The sequence below is a fragment of the Oculina patagonica genome, chromosome 3 (assembly GCF_052425735.1).
Source record: "Oculina patagonica isolate OP01 chromosome 3, crgOcupat, whole genome shotgun sequence".
Classification (NCBI taxonomy): domain Eukaryota; kingdom Metazoa; phylum Cnidaria; class Anthozoa; order Scleractinia; family Oculinidae; genus Oculina; species Oculina patagonica.
Window position 1 is genome coordinate 4,095,068 of NC_135760.1, and position 19,282 is coordinate 4,114,349.

General features: G+C 39.2%; 2 protein-coding genes across 2 annotated transcripts; both read right to left on the reverse strand.

The window, feature by feature from the left end:
- Nucleotides 1-1,881: 1,881 nt before the first annotated feature.
- LOC144646152 (ATP-binding cassette subfamily C member 4-like) lies at nt 1,882-13,299 on the reverse strand. The gene is made up of 7 exons (XM_078505688.1): nt 13,117-13,299; nt 10,743-11,287; nt 10,193-10,575; nt 7,534-8,867; nt 6,307-6,877; nt 4,879-5,015; nt 1,882-3,491 (listed from the first exon to the last, which is right to left on the reverse strand). The coding sequence occupies exons 2-7, from the start codon at nt 11,274-11,276 to the stop codon at nt 2,584-2,586; spliced, it is 3,867 nt and encodes a 1,288-aa protein (XP_078361814.1). The 5' UTR covers nt 11,277-11,287; nt 13,117-13,299; the 3' UTR covers nt 1,882-2,583.
- A 396-nt stretch (nt 13,300-13,695) lies between these two features.
- LOC144645588 (BTB/POZ domain-containing protein 6-B-like) lies at nt 13,696-15,491 on the reverse strand. Its single transcript, XM_078505160.1, has one exon. It carries the CDS (start codon nt 15,489-15,491, stop codon nt 14,142-14,144), a length of 1,350 nt encoding a protein of 449 aa, XP_078361286.1. The 3' UTR covers nt 13,696-14,141.
- Between the last annotated feature and the right edge of the window lie 3,791 nt (nt 15,492-19,282).

A 19,282-nucleotide genomic window follows, 5' to 3' on the forward strand; every position in this document is an offset into this window, starting at 1 on the left:
ATAATTTATTTTGCTGTGCAGGCGTGAAGATGAGATAACACTCGACTGGGAAAATCTCAGCCCATGCAGTATACACAGAAACTTGTCCCGAAACATGTCACTCGCTCCTTGCTCATTTAAATTTTTAACTGCTCTACTAACCTAAAACAGAGCTGATCCTTCATTACATTAGTCTTGATTGTCTCAGAACTGCCACAAAAAATTATAACGGGAAGTAAACGGCAATAACCAGCAGCGAATTCGTTTTCTACAGTCAACTCGACACGCGACGCCATCTTGTTTCTTTTTTGCCAAGGCATTGTGCGCATGCTCCGTACGGTTCTCGAATGATTGACAGATTTCTTAACTGGGGCGATCATCGAAAGCGGAAAAGCGGTAAGATCAAAGATAGCTGCCAGCCCCCCCTGGGGGAGAGACAGTTTGTCCCTGTCGCGAGCAAGGAGAAAAGAAAGTGACTGATAGGGTACAAAACATTTGAATTCTGATGAAAGTGATCAGTGATTTGACAAATTTCTGCGATAGAAGATTGCTTGCAGTGCTTGGAGGTCGTTCTGATTCGGGGGAGGGGGGGGGGTGAACTCCCATATAAAAAGGACGGGGATGCTAGTCGGAAATTTTGAAAAGAACCCTAAATGAGAGACATCTGGGTGTGGCTCAAGCTTTTCTTAACCCCTAAAAGATACCAAAAAAATAGATATATAATTTTGAGGGGGACATGGGGGGACCCTGAACACCGCAACACCGCAAAAATAATACATAAACACCGCATCACCGCAAGAAAATTTGATGAAACACCGTCACCGCAATATAATCAAGTTACTTATCAATAAAAACGTATAAGGCAGTTGGGTTAAAGATTAAATAAACAATATTTGGCTGTATTTTGTGATAAATTTAACATATAAGGACGGATTAACGAAGATAACAGAGATAAATGTAGTTCTGCAAGTGCTAGACACCGCTAATAAGTTCGTTTCACCGAACACCATAGGTTAAAAAACACAAACATCGCACACCGTAGGGTTTGAGATCACCGCAACACCGCAAGATTAAATTTATTCACCGCAACACCGCATAAAAAATGATCAACACCGCAAACCCCCATGTCCCCCTCAATTTTTATTTGAATATTTCTTTGTGTGCTGCCCTAAACGAGACCATAATGGCCAGAAATATTGACGTTTTGCCAGATCACCCTAAGCGAGACCAAAAATTGCGAAATTTGCACCCCTAAGCGAGACGACGAGCATCCTCGTCCCTTTCATATGCGAGTCCCCCCAAGTTCAGATTGCGTGACACTCGCGAAATATGAAAAAACAAAAAGATCTAATGCCATCAAAAATACTCCCTTACAATGTGTTGGGTTGGAGAGAGATTTTCACAAATATACGTGATTTGCTACTTGTGCTTAATTATCGACAAAAAACGTCGAAAATAATAATATTTTACCTAGGCTACGCGCTGTGCGATACCGAGAGCGTGAAATCCCGTAGGAGAGTCGTAGGACTTTTTTTGCCGAAATTGAAATTTTCGCTGTTTTGCACAAATTTTGGGCCAAATATTTTGAGAACGTAAAATACGGCTCGTTCGAAATGGCTCTGTCCAGCCTTGACTTCGTCTTATGAGGGCTACGACAAAAACCTCAAACCCTCCTCTCCCCTCCCCCCCCCCCCCCAAAAAAAAAAACACACACACACACACACACACGATGAAATAGCCCAAAAGGACAACAGAAATCAAGAAAGGCGAGTACATTTTCTTTATTTTCTTGAAAATAAGGTAAAATTTCATTTCGTCAAGCGCTGTTATTGATATTCCACGATATTTAAAACTTCATACAAATCTTCTTCTTTTTTTTTGTCTTATAGAGCACTCAAATCTCCAACGGCATAAATTGTAACACAACAGTGTGCACTTTTAGTAGTCACGTCCCACTCGATACGCTTACAAAAATCACTCATGCGCTTACATAAATCATTGGTACGCTCACATAAATTGACATAAATCACTCAATCTTACATAAGTCATTCATACGCTCACACAAATCACTCACACGCCTACATAAATCATTAATTCGATCGATTTCTCAAATCGTGAGTTTGGGACGCCTGTGATACGCGCGGACTTCAATGATGTCTCCTCGGGTTTGCGGGGGGCAATTATCTTCCTTTCAAATTTCCGCTGGTAGCTTGTTCAAAAGTGTAGGGGCATTACCTAAGATAGCACGATGCTGTAAGATCTTTTTGAGCGTAAAACAAGGAGACAATAATATTAGTGCGCATGCGTTATCAGGGCCGTAGCAAGGAAAACAATTATGACTGAGGCAATGTCATGGTTAAATTCTCTTCCTAGGTATTTACTTTTCCCCTTCAAAATAAACATGCAAAAATGAAAACGAAATAAATGACATGAGGCAGGTACCTTGGTTTATCTCAAAGCGGCTACGGTCCTCCTGGTTATTTGATCGAAGACTGTAACAAAACTTTCTCTTTTTGTAAGACAACGGTTATTTGGTGATTTAAACAGTTAAGGCTTATGCTATTGGTTCAGCGCCTCGAAACGCCAAAACAGGTTATTTCATTTTTAGATGTCAGCAACTCGAGCCATTTCACTCAAGGAACTTCCTTCCTTATTGACTAGAACATCAAATCTGTCAAACTCATCAACTTCTCCATTTTTCAAAACCAAAATCCTATCACAGTCTCTAATGGTATTCAGGCGATGAGCTATGGTGATGACTGTGGAATCCTTCAGTTTCTCTCGCACTATCCTCCAGATTGTTTGTTCTGTGTCGGGATCCACGTGTGCAGTGGGCTCATCCAAGATGATAATCTTGTTCTGTTGCAACAGCACGCGAGCCAAACAAATTAACTGCCGTTCTCCTACACTGACATTTGCACCATGTTCCAACAACTCGTGATCCAGCTGTCCGTCCAGACTTTCTACCAACGCTTTCAACTGCACATCGTCCAAAGCTCGCCACAAATCAGCATCTTGAAACTGCGCCATAAGATCGAGATTTTTTCTCAGCGACCCACTAAAAAGGACCGGACTTTGGCCAAGAACGGATATACACCGTCGAGCTTCTTGGAGGTTGATCTCTTTTATTTGAATATCATCGACCATTATCTCTCCAACAGCGTCTGGCATGCGCATAAGAGCTGCCACAAAAGATGACTTCCCAGCACCTGTGCGGCCTGCAACACCGATCTTTGTTCCTCCTTTAATGCTAAGGTTAATCTTCTTCAGCACATGAGGTCCTCCTGGATAGTACATCAGTGTTACATTTTGAAATGTGATATTTCCTTCTCGTGGCCAGTGTTCCTGGGGAAGTCGTTCCACTTTGTATCCGGGCTCAGAGTCTAGTTTGGTGTACGTCATAACTCGTTCAACTGACGTCATGTAATTCTCGACATCTGAGGTAACTCTGACGGCAAATTGAGTCACACTCACAGTCTGAATGACGTAAACCAGTGCTAGTCCGGCAAAAGCTGATTAAAAAAGAATAAAGAAACCTTTTAGTTTCAGTGCTTTGCTTCTTTGTACACTCTTAATAATAATAATAATAATAATAATAATAATAATAATAATAATAATACAAATAATTTTATTTCTTTATTTCTAAAATATTTACAATGGCTAAAAATACATTCTGACTTAAATTTGAGCATACATTACAAATACGACTTATTTTTGGTTGTCTATTTACAGAGTAATTAATAATATATATAATAATAATAATAATAATAATAATAATAATAATAAATATTTATCACTCTTGATTTTGAAAAAAGAGTTACCAAAACTTATTTTATTTTCCGAGAAAGGCTGATTTGAAAGGAGGACCCGTTTCAAAGCAGGTATCTAACGGATCCTAAGTTATGCTTTTAAAGAATTGATACAATTCCTGTGCTAGCAGGCAGTGGAAGGCAGTGGAATGCTGGACATTATCAGAGATAAGTTTGACCCAAAAGTCCAACCCAATCTTCACAAGTTCTTGCAAGTATCGAATTTTTACTATGTATTTATGAAGGATATGTAGTTATCATAGGAATGCAGGGATTGTATCCCGGATTCGATTCCCCGACCTGGCACCATATGTAGGTTCTTTGCTGTTTTGTAAGGAATAATAATAATAATAATAATTAATATTTATATTGCGCATTTTCTATACAATAATCAAATGCGCATTACAAACATGACAATAGATACAGAATTAAGAACCTATTTAAATAAGCGAAAGCGACGAGTGTTCAAAATGGCTGTTTTCGGGTTTGAAATGTGGCAAATTTGTGACTCTGACCACGAAAACCGATTTTCTTAGTTTTCTTAAAATAAAAGGGCTTTTGGCGGAAACAATCTACATCAGGTTTGTCTCCTGCATAATAGCTGTAATATGGAAAAAAAAAAGAAAGAAATCGATATTTCAACTTCTGCCACGAAATCAAAAAGTTGCTAGTTTTTTTTGGACAGTCGCTCTTAAGGCCCCACAAACCTTCCCCAAGACAATTTTATCGAGCTTTTATATTAAAAAATGTTGTTCGTGCAGGCCGCTTTTAAGTTGACCATGGGTGATTACAGTCGAACTCCTATTATATTCAAATGCTCAGGTATCCTCTTATTAGTCATCTTTTCTTTAAAGGAAGTGTATGAGTGTAGGTTTTGTTTGTGGTTTTTTTTTTTTTTTTTTTTTTTTGTTTTTTTCTATTGTTCCTACGATAACTGTGAGCATTGGTGGGCCACATTTTGGGCACCAAGTTCAGAATTCTAGAGTCCAAGAGCAGGTGGTGTATAATTGCAGACAGAAACATATCTGGTATCTAAACCCGGGAAAGAAAGATAACTTTTGCATTGATTTTGCCTACAAGATACACTAACCGGCATCTTGGGACACGAAAACTGCCGCCAGAGCCACTGTACTAATTAACAGGGAGGCGAGAACATCCAACCGTACACCAAGCCATCTCGCACTTGCCATCACCATAACGTACGACTGATTATGAATATCCTGATATCTACAAGAAGAAAGGTAAGGAAAATCAAAGTATTTAATTTTGGGTAAAAGAAAATATACCAAGTAGCTTTGCTCATACACGAAATGCGCCTAGAACACTATCATGAAGATATTGCGTGAATTATTGAAGGGAGAGCAAATTGTAATTAGTTTTGAGCGTTTTTGGTTATTTTCCAAGACACAGCGACAAAATATGAAAAAAATCTGCCCAACCTTTTTAATTTGACTCAAAACCCTTGTTCACGAGCGTGAACTTACGATAGCCCCATTTATAGCTTCAGTGCAGTAGTAGGAAATGCTTTTACCAATTCCAGTCAATAGTCAACACCTGTCATTTTTTTCCCGGCAAAATCATCAAATATAAGTTTTCTCTCTTTTTACTGCTCTGCATTAACCCGTCCTTGTATTATGTTTTGTATGCGGCGATTACTACTTGACTTGACTACTGCCAAGTGAAAACCTATTCGTATGCAAGTGTACTTCAGAGGTTTTATCTCACATAGGTGTCTTTGAAATAGAATCTCTGCTTGCTTGGGTAAGGCCGATGACTTATGGAACTTTTGGAAAGATAAATTGTCAAATATTTTTTTGGTTACTTCAAGATTTGAATTCTACGCACAGGTTGAAGTAAAATCGCTTCTATGTTGACAAATATTTTTTTCAATTTCCTTAATTTTCATCAAATTAAAACAAAGGAAATCATAACCGTAAAGGAGGTTTGAATACCCGGTCTTAATTAGCATTTCATTTCTCTGTTAACTCCGCAATTTTTGTTAAGATTGAGAAGATATATCAATCACTCGAGAAAGTGTTTCATCGGCTATCCAAACATCTCGAATTTCGTCAAAACTACTCCGCTGCGCGTCGGATGTTTTTAACTCTCCTCTCGGTGTTTGGATATCCCGATGAAACACTGTCACTCGTGTTTGATATAAATCATCTAACCCTCCCCATCCTTCCCGTAGCCGTTCGCCCTATCTACCCCGCCCCCGCCCATTCCACACCTAATCCTTTCTTACCACTCTGGAATAAGGCAGCTGGTTATTAAGGATTGTGGGTTTACCAGCCCCGTCCTCACCGTCTACTCCGCCCTTCAGTCTTATATTCTACTCGCGCTCTACGCACTCTACTCCTCAACCTATTCTCCTAACGCATCATTGGTGCTTTTTTGGCCAAGCGGGGGTATGGGTATGATATGAATCAGACACTAGGCAAAAACCCCTCGAGCGATTAAAGAACCGGGTTCAATTCAGACCGCCCGGCCTTAATGATAAAAACTCTATAACGCACACCTGCAAAACTGCTCTACGAAATCGTTTTGTCTTCCTCTTGTTCGAATCGTGTCCAGTCCGTTCACGGTCTCCGAGAAGTGAGAGAAGACGGGACTGCGGCAGATGGACTCTAACCTTTTCAGCTCTCTGGATGTCTTTAAATAGTACCTTGAAATGTACACGGCTACCACAGTTATCGGAACAATAACAAGTAGAAGCCAAGGATTTGTGACAGTTGGTACAAGAACTGATGTTAATACCAGCAAATCTATCTGGATTGCTTTGAGAAACATTCTTGGTAACATCTCGTCCATGCAGCCTACGTCTTTAGAGAACCGATTCATGATTCGTCCCACAGGGTTTGAATCAAAAAACAAAACTGGTGCTTGTAGAACAGCCATCACCATTGTATCATGGAGTCGCTCAGAACATCTTAGAGAAATCAAAAGGAACACGCATGCTCGGATGATGCCAAACAAAAAGGATCCACCGACTAGACAGCCATAGATAGTCAGGTTGCTGTTGTTTTTCTGATTTTCTGGGTGTTGCTTTGTCAAAAACGAGAGCCACACGTCAGGAGCAACTATCATTGCTGAGAAAAAAAGAAAAAAAGCAGTATCATGATAAGAGAGGAAATGTGAGAACAATGTATGAATTACTTTTAGCGACGACGCCATGACACGGTGGTATCTGTTGCGATCAACCGATCAATATATCAAAAGAACACGAAGCAAAATACTTCTGAAAAGTTAGAATGTTGATGAGTTCTATTAAATTCAGGAACAGACATCTTTACATTTTTTAATACAATGGAGAGCGTTTGACCTTGCATGCTTGCTCCCGAGAAGTATCGTATGTCGGATGTCACACAACAAGATAACGCATTTTTTGTGGAACAAGTGTTCAACACAGATATTGTCAGCTACTTTTATTTACGTTAATTTTTTGACAATTTTCATGAAAAGTTTTAAGACCCCCTCGAGAAACGCCATTGTTTTTGCATGTATTGCGTGCCTTTTATTCCTTTGAACATATCAAAACATTTGTCTTAGGGCTGATTACATACAGTATGTAAATATAAGTTGGATCGGTTAAATACCATTAATTGCTTATGACATTGTTGTTGATGGTTTTCACTGCTGACATTCTCGCTATTATACTATGCTACGTTATTTGTGGCAGGTTGCAGATAAGAAACGTTTGTCCTAGAAAAAGCCTTTGACATCATAGAATTTGTATGCGGCTTACCTTGAGCGATGAGACACAAGCAAATTAGGGCAAAGATTGCCAACGGATGCATCCCACTTCTGAAGTAGTCCCAGTATAGCTTAGAGGACACCACTCCGATTGAGCGATCTTCTTGAGATATGTCCAGGCCTTTGTATTCCTTGGCTAGCGCCGCGATTCTATTACAGCTATCAGGATCTTCAATTTCCTCTTCAACCTCCCCAGCAAAGGCTTTACCTGGCTTGTTGTCTGTCAGAACTTTATTATAGATCCGGTCAATAGTTGTATTTAGAAAGCCTTGTTCTTGCAACTCATTGAAACTTCCTTTTCCCAAAACACGACCTTTGTACAGCACAATCACTTCGTCAGCTTCTTTCATGTGTTGTTCTTGATGGGAGGTTAATAACCGGGTTTTATGGGCCTGTAGGCCTTTAATGCATTTTTCAAAGATATGCTGGCCAACTTTGACGTCCACTGCACTCAGAGGATCATCTAATAAGTAAATGTCTGCATCGGCATAGACTGCCCGTGCTAAGCTTACTCTAGCCCGCTGACCACCACTTAATACAACACCGCGTTCTCCAACAATTGTTTGGTCATTGTCAGGAAACTGCTGGATGTCTTCCGTTAGGGCGCATGCTTCGGTAATTGTTGTGTATTTGAGTGCATCATATGGAAGTCCAAACAAAATGTTTTCTCTTATCGTTCCAGAGAATACCCAAGCCACCTGTGGCACGTACGCAAGAGTTCCCTGGCAGGTTATGGTTCCACTGGTGTCTGAGATTTCGCCGGCGATTGCGGATAAAAGAGTAGATTTTCCACTGCCCACTGGCCCAGTGATTACTGTTAAAGTTCCTGACGGTGTCGTGAATTCGATATCTTGCAGAATAAATTCATCTTCTCGCTTGATTTGCTGATGCGTCATGCCCGACACACATAAAGTCATCGACTTGTCTAGATCTTTCACTTGCTCATCAGCGGTAGAAAATTTATCCTTTTTCTCATGATGGTCATTTAGACTGCCCTTAAATTTTACGGAGCTGCTTTCCATGTTACTTGGATCTCCTATTGTCTGATTAGGAAGACTTTCTAAAAATAGGAAATTCTCTATACGGCGAAGCGAGGCATAAGCTTCAAAAATTAGCAGGAAAGCATAGGCCAAGTTGAAACAAGCGAATTGACTTGCCATATTGAGAAAAGAAAGAAGCATGAAAACATTAACAGGTGTGAGGTGCTGACCAGTTAGAACAAGAGTAATGATTGACACCAGGGCCGCAATTGGTGCTGAAACATACTCCAAGCCTGCTACGCCAGACAGAAGAGCACTCTTCTTACGGATGATGCTGATTTCATCTCTGCAAACGAAATAAAGATTATTTTAAGAATTTTATCGCAAATATACAGACTTTTTTCACCCGGAGTATAGACTGAGTGCGGTCTGCATATTCTGGTTATATTGATAATGATAATGATAATCAATTTATATAGCGCATTTTTCATATGTAATGTTCAAATGCGCTGTACACATACTGTAATTTACTACACAAAGGCCAGACCACAACACCGGGAACTTCATGCCCTACTCTTTGCGAATAGTGTGTGGGTTCTTTAACGTCCCCTGTTATAAGACTGAAGATACAGGAGACGGGACCTACGGTTTATCGTCCTTTTCCGAGAAGACTAGAATGTCTAACCATTTGCAGATGTAATTACAAAGGCAGCACATTCTCCTCAGTTATTTTAACCCTTTGACCCCCACATTTTCCTCAAAAAACGCGTTTTTTTAGCCGCTAAACTGAGATTTTGGTGCTATGTCTGGAATTTACCTCAACTTTGCAAAGAAGCACTTTTTCACACTTCAGCAACATTTTCATAAAGATTCTGTGTAAAAATGTAGAATATTTTACTTTGTGCATGCGCATAAGCCGAAATTTGGACTTTTTTTTTTTTTTTTTTTTTTGCTGAACCGTTCCAAATTTTTTTTTGCCCCTTTTGCTTCCTTTTTTCTCGCTTTCTTATTCTCGTTACTTTCTACTCTTCATATCCTATTTTTGGCCAAAAAAGTTTTGACATTATCAATGGAAAACCCTGAAAAGGGGACCTGACCAATTACAGGTGTACTGCCTCTACCGATTGGCACAAAAATGATTTTGTTTTTGATTAGCTCTGTCAGAATGCAACTGATATTCAAAATGAACAATCCTGTAGAAAGGTCGATTCAAGCTCTATCAGATTCTTATCACGAAATTCCACTGACGTGCTAATTAATGACGTCACAAGTGAATCAATGACTGAAGATACAGGAGACGGGACCTACGGTTTATCGTCCTTTTCCGAGAAGACTAGAATGTCTAACCATTTGCAGATGTAATTACAAAGGCAGCACATTCTCCTCAGTTATTTTAAGACCCTTAGTTTTGGTCCGGTCAATAGTTCCTCCGAATTTGCAGGTTTTCAAGTACCTCATCGAAAAATTGGAACACAAGCCTTTTGGATAAAGTGTTTACCACCGTTTGGTTTGATACGCGACGCCAGAAATCAAAACACCCGCGGAAACGTTTCCAAGATTTCCGTCAATCAAAGTTTGAAGGGGTTTCCGACAACGTTTCGCCCGATCGATCACGAAAGTGAACTGGTGATAAATAAATTTGGCAGATATGGTAGATATATTTCTTCCTACCTTCGTGTATCTTTTATCTTTTTTCTGTATTCATCTTCCCACGCATGCGTTTTGATAGCACGAATCCCAGAAACCACTTCGTTCATCAATGAGATGCGCCGGTCGGATTCTGCAGCTGTGCGCTTGCGCAGTTTAGCACCAGCATAAGATAGCACGACGAAATAAGGAACAAGAAAATAGAAGAAAATTACTCCCATAACAGCCTGCCAGCCAATAAACACCAGCAGCAAGGCGATAACTGGCACAAGTACAAAAGGAGTAACAACTGCCGCGAAGAACATTTTGACAGTTGATTCGTCTAGTCGCTGAACATCGTTTGATACCAAGTCAATTACTTGACCTGTTGTAAATAATGACAATGCATGTTTGCTGAGGACAAGCGTCTGAAAGAAACAAAATAAAAAATAGCAAGTTTAGCTCGCTTTTTAAACAAAATTCATACAAGGTTTACGTATTTTTTCTTGAGTTGTTCGCTGTGGTATGCATTTAAATGCAATTTCCCCCATAAGCAATATACGGCCAGACCAACTGCAATTTCATTTGAGCTTACCTTGAAGTAAACAAGACCTTTTAGGGAGCTTCTAATTCTGACACTCAGCAGCTCACATCTGTAATCAAACTGATGCATACTAAGGCAACGGATTAAAGCGTTAATTCCCATAGCTAATGCACAACCGTAGAGAAGATAATTTTTCTGCGGTTCAGGGGTTGATATAAGTGCAAAAATCAAATATCCAAGAAACAGTGGTTGAAGAAGGAGACAAATTGAACTCAAAACGCGGGTGAAGATGATGATCACGCCTTCCTTAACAGAGAGCATCTTAAATACGCTTTTCCAAAGTTTCGGCCTTTTGCCGCTTTCTTTGCATTTTGTGTTTTCTTCTTTCCAATTTGTTTGAAGCTGCTCGGTCAATGTACAGGTAAAGTTTTGTTCTGAAAGTGGTAAAAAATCGTCTTCCTGTAAAACTTGCTCACTGCCTGTCTTGAAGACACTGTTCATCCATTGAAAGAAAAGAAGAGACACAAAGCTGACGTTTTCTTTCTCTCCCTCGGTGGTGATCCTCTTGTATCCATTTCTTGCCATGATACTAGATACTGTTAAACGATAAAAACAAGATTTAAGAATCATGTACGGAGATTGTAACGTAGTGTGAATTGAAAGGCGACTTAGCCTAAATTTAGTAATGATTTAATGAAATACTCCATCCTGTGGGTCTCCGAATCTTTTGATTTGATCTCGAAAACTCGAGATCTCCCCTTGGAGAATAGAACCAACAGGAAAACAAGTAAATTTCTCTATTTATGAATAAATGTTACGCCTCAGCGGTCCTTTAAAGCGGGTTTTGATCACGCAATTTAACTGCGAACATTTGATAGTTTATAAATGCTTCAGTAATTTAAAATTGCAAAACTTGAAACAAACCCAAATTTTGCATTGTTACCTTGATACTACACCTCGATCTGCATGTTTTCCGGTTGGTGCACAGCATTAACGGTATTGTCATACATCGCAATTCTTCTAAGGAGCCATTCGATCTAGAAGACTAATCACCCGAGGGGTTCTTCAATCCATTGATCAAGCCAATAGGTAGCCAAACTGGGTGCTTAAGTTTGACGTTATCTTTAGTCAAAGCAGTTTTAATTGCTGAATATTTTGAAGTGTTTTTACACAGAATGAGAGGTTTGTTAATCTCTCAAAAGCAGAGAATGTAGATCTCGAACTTGCTATCATTTAGATTTAGTATTAAGTGAGGCTTATAGAATAGCTATGAGACCGATTTCAGTTTTCACTACTAATTTATACGTATGCCTAATGAATACGCAGGAGCTAGTTTCGAGAGTTGTTCTAAATGTTAAATATTCTCTGTCAGTCGCCTTGGCCACGGAATATTGAGCACATCTCATCAAAGGAGCGGCAGATCTAGAGTAGCTATGAATAAAATTGTTTTAGGCATTACACTATCAACAATTTAAATTTCTTTAGCTATTAATAAGTTTTGGGCTTCAGCGTCCCTCACCGAGGTTGAATCATGCGACTCAATGAGAGTCTCCAGATAGTGCATATTTGATTAGCTAGTTACCGTGAGCCATTAATTTCAAATTGCAAAACTACTTTGCTTGAAACGAACCAAAAATTATTTGATACATTTTTTTGTTGAAATATTTCTCTCTAAGGAGGATATAGGCATTAACTGTCAGACGCACGTATTTGAGTGTTGGTAAAAGGAGAAATGAGGTGTGCAGATCATTTTAAGAAAGCGAATTTGCGATCTTATTGAACTTATTTGATTTTCCAGCTAGTTATCCTCAAACTAATCGGACTCAAGTTAGACCAGACTGTAGTTCGAAGGCTGTTCTTTCGACGACCGGGAGAACTGTCGAAACTCACTGCGAAGGAAATAATTGTTGTCGGCAGTACCAGATTATTCGGTCTTGAAGTTGTATGCCTTGTATAAATGTATACATCTCTCGGACTCGGATATCGTAAAAACGTTCAACATTTGTGCAAGTCTCGGTGTCGGATTTTTAAACAAGGGACACGGTGTCTCGACTAGTTTCGGATAAACCATTCGCCACCCTACAAATCATTGTCGATTATACTTATTACATGGAAAACGGCTATTTCCCACTTGCGTGATATATTAAACGCATAAATAATAAGGACTTAAATAGAAAAGAAATCATAACCGTGACGGTGATTGGATGATTTGTCAGTTAATGAGCGCATATTTTTTCGTTCGTTTCGTTTTCTTTCTCCTTAGTCTCAGTTTTGATATAAAAGATATCTAAAACACCCGAAACAGTGTTTCGAATAGCACGAAGTTCATCAAAAATACCCCGCTGCGCGTCGTATTTTCAACTCCGTTCTCGGTGTTTATATTACTTAAAATCCTCGTTAATAGTTTCCAAATTACCATTGTTACCTTTCTCTTCTGCGAGTCGCTTTTTCTCCTGGGCTTCACGTTTAAGTTGCCCTGGCAAAATTACGTTGAATCATGTGTAGTAAGAAGTGCAAAATACAATTCTTCGATCCTTCTCTCACTTTGGAAGCGGTGTTCGCCATCGCAGGGACAATTCGCGTTGCATGTGGTTCATGACTTTAGGGCTTCTTTAGAGGCGATGAAAAACGGGCATAAATTAAGACTAAAGGAAAGTTAGATACGCTTGATCCCTTTTGAATAGAATTAAAGTAGCCATGTCGCGATATTTTAAGTAATTGTGGTGATGCATAGATTTAATTTCAGATTAAAGGAAACCTCAAAATCATCGTTTTCTAAACATTGTAGAAACGGTCATTTGAACTGTGTGGTGTTAATGTTTTGGTGCAACTGATTTTAAGGTCAAATGAGCCAAAATTTCGATTTTCTATTAATTTTCAGCCGATGTGTTGATTAAGACCCAAATAAACATATTCTTAAGTTTCAAAGTAATGGGAATTTTATTAAAGAAATAAAAAGGCACCCGAGTGCTTTGTTAAGTTATATGAATATCACGCATTTATCCAGTTGAGCTGAAAACAGTTACAATACATTTGTGACGGAAAAATTGACTCAACTGCTTTTACAAATCCATGCATTAAATGAGAAAGGGAGTCCGTAGATTTACACACCTTTTTGATCACTCAATAAATACATCCTCTATACAAGCTTTCTAAATAGTGTTTGATTTGTCCTACCTCGATCGTTCTAAACAACATAAACAAATATATTTTAAGCAAATGAAAGATCATCGCAGTAATGTACTCAACTTAAGCAGTTGAGAAAAGCAAGCCTGAAAAAAAAATCAGGCTTGAACGGGAATCGAACTTGAAGTTTTAAAGTTTTGTCGGGAAACTTTCGTGAGTATAACCCACGACATACCGCAGAATATGCAACAGCTTTCTAGCCTCCTGATTGGCTGTATTGTTCATGGCATGAGGGAAAGGTAGTCTGCTACGCAAGGAGTATTTTTACAGGGAGAACAAAAATTCAGCAAATTGTCCCCAGGCTACATTTGATCCACTTTCAGAATAATCACTATTCATAAATGTAAATGTCACAGCTGAACATGTAAAACAGGATGTGAGATTACTCTCTTGAGCAGAACTAACTGCGTTTTCCCCTCGCTGTGACCACGGGCCGCTTATTTTGGCCTCTATGCAGTACCTAGTGTTTTTGTTTAAAACAACTCCTCTATCAAACAAAACATCAAAACCATAAAAGAGACCTATTTTGTTCTGGACAAGCTCTGAGCAGAACTGTCCGCTTTTGGACACCACAAGTGATTTATTTTTGGCATCCTTAACGTTTAAATTTATGGAATAGCTGTTGTTCTCACTGCCAAAGAAGCACAGCCCATGCAGAACAATGTCTCTGTCCACTGAGAAATCTATGCCATCATAAGGGCCACACACCCAAAGATACTCCGATACATGACGGAATCTACAGCATCGTTGCCTGTCAGTGCTAAATCCAAGTCTTCTTCGTTCTGGAAATCCTACTGGCGACCTCGAGACTGAATTTAGATATTTGATGATGTCGATGATTTCATCTGTTGTTAAAATTTTACTGTCTAACACCACACTAGCAAAATCATCTTGCTTCATAGCTGGAAAGCGTATTTCTTTAATTATTCCTTCTCCGAGAATCTTCCTCTTTATTGCACCATCTGGCGCTAAACCTTGCTTCTCACATTCTTTTGTTGCCCACAGTTCAACAATTTTAAATAATTCTATCTCTTCAATATTCATAATGTCCCTTTTGACTAATTCTTCAAGTAAGGACCTCTCAATTGTCGCAAATCCACCTGAATTCACAGCCTCTTCTGTCCGTTTGTCAATCACTTTCCAGCATAGATCCACCAGGTTTTTCTCGTCGTATTTCTGTGCAGATGGCAAGATGCTGAACACATTTGATGGATCTAAGTTATCTTGAAGATATTCCATGCATTTATCAGCCAGTGAAGGCACCATATATTTCTTCGCCAAATACAACACTCCCATTACATTACTTCCACTCAATATCACTTCATCGCTGTACAGGAAACGAAACAACTCCAACAGGCTCTCGTACTCACAGTCAGGCAGTTCAATACAGTCTCTAGTCTCCGCCAGCTTTCCGAAAAACATGGCTTCAAACACAGGACTGCCAATCGAAAGCACAAGCTTGTGAGCAGGAATAGCTTGCCTTTCACCAATCCCATCAACAGCTTTTCGAGCGACAAACGTCACATCGCTAAAGCGATCGTTGTTAAAAATAAATTTGCTTCTTTCTCGAATGGTTGGACTAGTTGTCTGCCAGTTTTCGTCCAGGACAGACATAGCTTCCTTGTAGGGTGTTGTAGCGAGATTAAAAACAAGATTGTTTTTCCAAAATACTTGGACTCGCGATCGTAAGTGGTACTTTTAAAAAATTTGAATAAAAAAGTGCTTAGCTAGCATGCATTTATCACTCAGTCTGTCATGACCGAAAACTTTTGCCATCATATGACATGACAGAAACGTAGAGAAAGCAAGGTTCTTGTTAGAGTGTTCTGTTTTGGGATTACAGATCGAGTTTGCGGACAGCACATATTTGAGAAAAAATAGGATAAAATAAGTGTTGTCATGGGAAAACTGTTATCGAGCTTTCGTTAACATATACACTTAGCTAACAGGCACTTATCACTGATTCGTGACTAACCATCTTATAAAACGAAAGCGAAACGCAAATTGAAATCGAATAAACAACAAAGCAAAATTTGACTGCCAGTGGTTCAAATTGCACCTGCAAATTAAGCAATGTTTTTGTTGGAGTCTTCAATTTTCAACAAAGTTTGCGCCAAAGGGCGCTTATTTGAGAGGAATAAGATATAAATTGTTGTTCAAAGACGACCTATGACAGTCACTCAGCTTGTCCAAAACCCATGACAACTTAAAGTCACTGTAATATTAGACTGAGCGCTAGAGATGAAAAAGAAAGAATATAAATTATAGGCTGTCATCAGTCATAGTCTAATAGTTCTCCAAAGCGAACCGAAGTGCCTGTCAAATGTTAGATTAATTACATCAAAGGTTTTTTAAAGGTAGGTTTATACGAAACAAAGGTTTAAACACGCTACGAGCAAGGTCAGCCGAAGTAAACACTGGTGAATAACTACTCTATTGGGTGATTTACTTACTATTAACTTTCTTTCAATATTTTAATGCTTTCTTGCCACACTTCATGTTTTGAAAATTTGAAGTTTCAGTTTTCTATTCCCGATACTGCCTCTACGTGCTTTCAACTTGAAATCAAGGAAGCGAAACACGCTGCATAAAGGGTGGGAAAAAACCCTTGCTCGACATGTCCAAACACATAAATATACATCACTTTGTTCTTTGTTGATTATTTTCCGATCCTATCCCCGCATATTTCAGTTTTCTTTTTGTTAATATTATCCTTATTCTATTTCTTTCACATTCTATCACTTTCATGCTGTAGTTATTTATCAATATACTGGATTATTTTAAGATCTATATCACAGCGCTAATGACAAATATTCCTTTCAGTTCAAACTAGTGATGGATTCTATTCTGGTTCTACGAAACATTAAACTAGTAATAATCACATTATTTAAGCGCGTTCGTTGTGTTGTCGAGTTGCAGGCAAAAGTTAAGATTTGAACGCAACAAATCTTAACTTTTGTCTGCAACTCGCAACACAACCAATTAACCAATGTGATTATTGCTAGTTTAAATAGTACTGTGTCAAAGGTTTTTCTTAATTCAAAGTCTTTTTTATTGGAAACCTTTGTTAGAAGTTTTCAATTTAAACTGTTAAATGATATTACATTTACTAATTCGCGATTAGCAAAAATCGGTTATGTTCCAAATGATACTTGTACATTTTGTAAAAATGAGTCAGAAACAGTATATCATTTATTTTATCACTACTCTTTACTCATCTTCGCTTTCGTCGTGACAAAAGTAGTTTTGCAGGAGGCATAAAAATAAAACGCCTGTTTTCCAATTGCATTGCAACTGTTTCGAGGACATGTTTTTGAGAGTGTACAGTAACTTTGTTTTCGCTGGAGAGAAACAACCAGAGAAAATGTTTGCGTTCACTCGCGGTAATGAATCCATTTTAACAATGCGTAATTATAACGCTTTTGAATGACTTCATGGCCTTCATAATCATCATCTCCCTCGCCAGAACTATCGAGAACCCGTATTTCTCGGCGGCGTATGCTGTTTTGAGCATGTGATCCGATATTCCTACTACTTGTAACTTTTAAAGGAGTTAGTTTTTTTTTGGAACCATAACTCTTAGGGCCTGTTAAAGAGCTTTTCTCTCCCCCCCTAGCTTTTCATACGTTTCTTTATAAATAGCTGCGAACCGTTTACATGGGAAATTGAAAAGTTGGCTCGAAGGGGGGAGGGGGAGGGGGGCACGGTAGCCATGGGTTAAGGGTCACTCGTTTGAAGGTAGGGTGACCCTGGGGAGCGAGCCAACTTTTTCTCCATATAAACAGTTTGGTTATTTTTGCCTCGACTACCAGGGACAAGTTAGCACATACGGAGCATGCGCAAACGCTATAATCGGCAAAACAAAATTGCAGATAAATTGAAATCGAAGTTGGCGGGAAATTTGTCCAAAAATGGTCTTGGTTGATGTTTCAGCAGCGTTCCTGATTTTAGAAAAGGCAGCCATAGCAAATGTTTTAAAGCAACACTCGCAAGTCTTTTGAACCGAGAGGGCCAAGTTTTGGCCTGGCCAATAGGGACAACTTTCTCATATGAACACTTGGCAAAAGATGGCTCGGGGGAGAGGGTAAACCTCCTATACCTGGATCAACTCTCTTCCATATAAACAGGCTTTTATTATCAGTTTTTTCACACCTCACTGGAATGAACATGAACACTGAACAGTTATTGTTAATCATAATTTAATCCATCCTATTTCGCACCTTTACTTTTAGTATAAATTAGTTTTTTTCCAACACATTTTTAACTTGATAATGGTGCCAAGTTGACACCGAAATTTCGTTCCGTTTTTTCGCTAATCTTTATCAATAACAATATATACGTAGCCGCGAGCAGGCTCATTGGGGCAACGTGAATATTGAACTTTCGAGCGCCGAAGGCGCGATCCCGCGAGTGCCGAAGGTGTGCCCGCTTCGCCCACGCACTCGCGCCTTCGGCACTCGCGGGATCGCGCCTCGGCGCTCGAGCAGTTCAATATTCACGTTGCCCCCGAATAGAGAGCCTGCTCGCAGGCTATATATAGCGATGAAAATGTCCACGGTGTGCAATGTATTTCTCTTTGTTTTTTAGTGAGAGCAAATGTTCATTTTACCTAAACCAGAAACCAGCTGTAAGCCAAACGTGCGCCAATTTGTCTGAATTGTCGGCCTCGTTTATTTGCATTTGGATATGTGACCAGGCGCGCGGCAGGATTTTAGACAAGTGACATCTTGGATTTTACAGCGCGCACAACATTAACTGAAACAGCAAAATACTCTGCTTTTCAAGGCCAAATTTGCGAAAAAGTTCACTCGAATCGACTCGGAACTCTCTTCAGTCTAATTTTAGTTCACTGAAACTTTGTCGGTGTCACGCAACAGGGGGAGTAGGCTGGCGTAAATTTTTTGCGTAACCAGCGCCAGTGCTGTGCGTCACCAGTACATCGGTCCTGCGTCACCAGGACCGAAAGTATACACTATGTACGTACTGTATATACCTGATTGAAGAAACTTTGACCCGTGAAAAGCATAAACTTTTTTTTTTTTTATAAGTTTTTATTTTTGGTTTTTTTTTTTTTTTTTTTTTTTTTGTGTTTTTATTTTTTTTAATTTTTTTTTTAAAACATAGAACGATGCGACCTTAATCTTTGCTGGGAAATCGGAAGAAGCTAATCCCGGTTGGTTTTTGGACCCTGGATAAACATTATGACAAGATGGGTTGCATAAATCATGCTCTTAACGCTCCAATAGAAGAAAACATCGTGATTGTGAATAAATGGATTATTACTCAGCTTGCCGATGCTGTCTACCCAGAATGCCATTCGGTCTTATCGTTAATGGAATGCTTTTCACAGGGTCAACATTTCTTTAATTAGGTGTACCGAGCGGTCTGTCTGGCTCTTAGGCAGC